General features: G+C 36.5%; 1 protein-coding gene across 1 annotated transcript; it reads right to left on the reverse strand.

The window, feature by feature from the left end:
• Positions 1 to 242: 242 nt before the first annotated feature.
• LOC108333777 (uncharacterized) lies at positions 243 to 636 on the reverse strand. The gene has a single exon (XM_017569250.2). The coding sequence runs from the start codon at positions 522 to 524 to the stop codon at positions 318 to 320; it is 207 nt and encodes a 68-aa protein (XP_017424739.1). The 5' UTR covers positions 525 to 636; the 3' UTR covers positions 243 to 317.
• Positions 637 to 1,182: the final 546 nt, after the last annotated feature.

The raw sequence follows: 1,182 nt of genomic DNA on the forward strand, positions 1-1,182 counted from the left end.
TAACAATTTCTTTCATATACACGAGTTTCTGATAAAGCCATTTCTTCTACCACTCGAAGCAACAAGCATTGCATAATAAATACTGTAAAGATAACAAAAAGTACTATATTTAAATCTTTTATGTAAAAATTTCACTTTCTACAGTAAATAAGTAACTAACTTATTGGGTTCCAGAGGAGACAAGAAAATGTTGTAGAGCAGAAGAAAAGTACCAGAAAAACAAAAAACAAAGAAGAAACTAATAAACGAAAACATAGATTATATTGTGTATTACATATACTGTGAGACATTAAGAAATGAAAATATTAAGGTGGTGCTCATCTGTAAGACTTGAGAGTGGCTCCACAAAAAGTGCAAATAATAGCTTTCCAAGATTTGGAGTAAAATGGAATGTAGCAAAATCTGGTTTGTGTCATCATATCCGCCACGCTGGCTCCGCCGCCGCACCGCGAGCACGTCCCCGCCGCCGGCTTGCTCCGCTGCACCTTCCTCCTCTGATCCACCAGAAAACAGAAACACACCATTTCTTCTGTTGGATTGAAGTCTTACGTTGTTCTGTTTCACTCTTTCTCTCTCTCCGTGTCTCTTCTTGTTTTGAAAAGTTGTCTTTTTAAGGGAGAGAAACTTTAATGGCTGCGTGTGCCTACCCATAATATGTCAATTCAAAACAGTTATTTATAGTAAGGTGAAATCGAATCAACTGATTGGGCCAGGGCAATTGAATTTGGTAGCGTTGGATGAACGCCACGTGTTGGAGAAATTTCATGGATGTAGGACACGTGGCTTATTTTTCACGTATTGATGGGAATGGATGGCTTTTTGGTTGAGTGATGGTGAGCAGTGATGGGTGAACATTTGGCACGTGAAGTTACGGTTGTGAATGAGTAAATGAGAGTAAAAGAAGGTGTAAATAAGTGTTTGTTGTGAGATGTTATCGATAGAAGTGCTTGTACATGATGATTATGACTACACTCTCTTGTATCTGTTTCAAAACAAGTATAGATGAAAGAAGTGCATGGCAGAAAGTATTTTGACAGCCCGATATCATTTGATATCTTTTTCTTAGTACCTCTTCACATTACGTGGTGTTTATCTTCCAAGTTTCTTGTTTGAAAGGACGTGGTAAAAGATACTTTTTTATGTTAAAGTTAATATTTAATTAAAGTTTTTTAATTAAATCTT

The sequence above is a fragment of the Vigna angularis genome, chromosome 11, assembly GCF_016808095.1.
Source record: "Vigna angularis cultivar LongXiaoDou No.4 chromosome 11, ASM1680809v1, whole genome shotgun sequence".
NCBI lineage: Eukaryota > Viridiplantae > Streptophyta > Magnoliopsida > Fabales > Fabaceae > Vigna > Vigna angularis.

What these genes read in the sequence shown, in the direction of transcription:
- LOC108333777 (XM_017569250.2), bottom strand. Translation starts at nt 524, where the DNA reads ATGGTGTGTTTCTGTTTTCTGGTGGATCAGAGGAGGAAGGTGCAGCGG.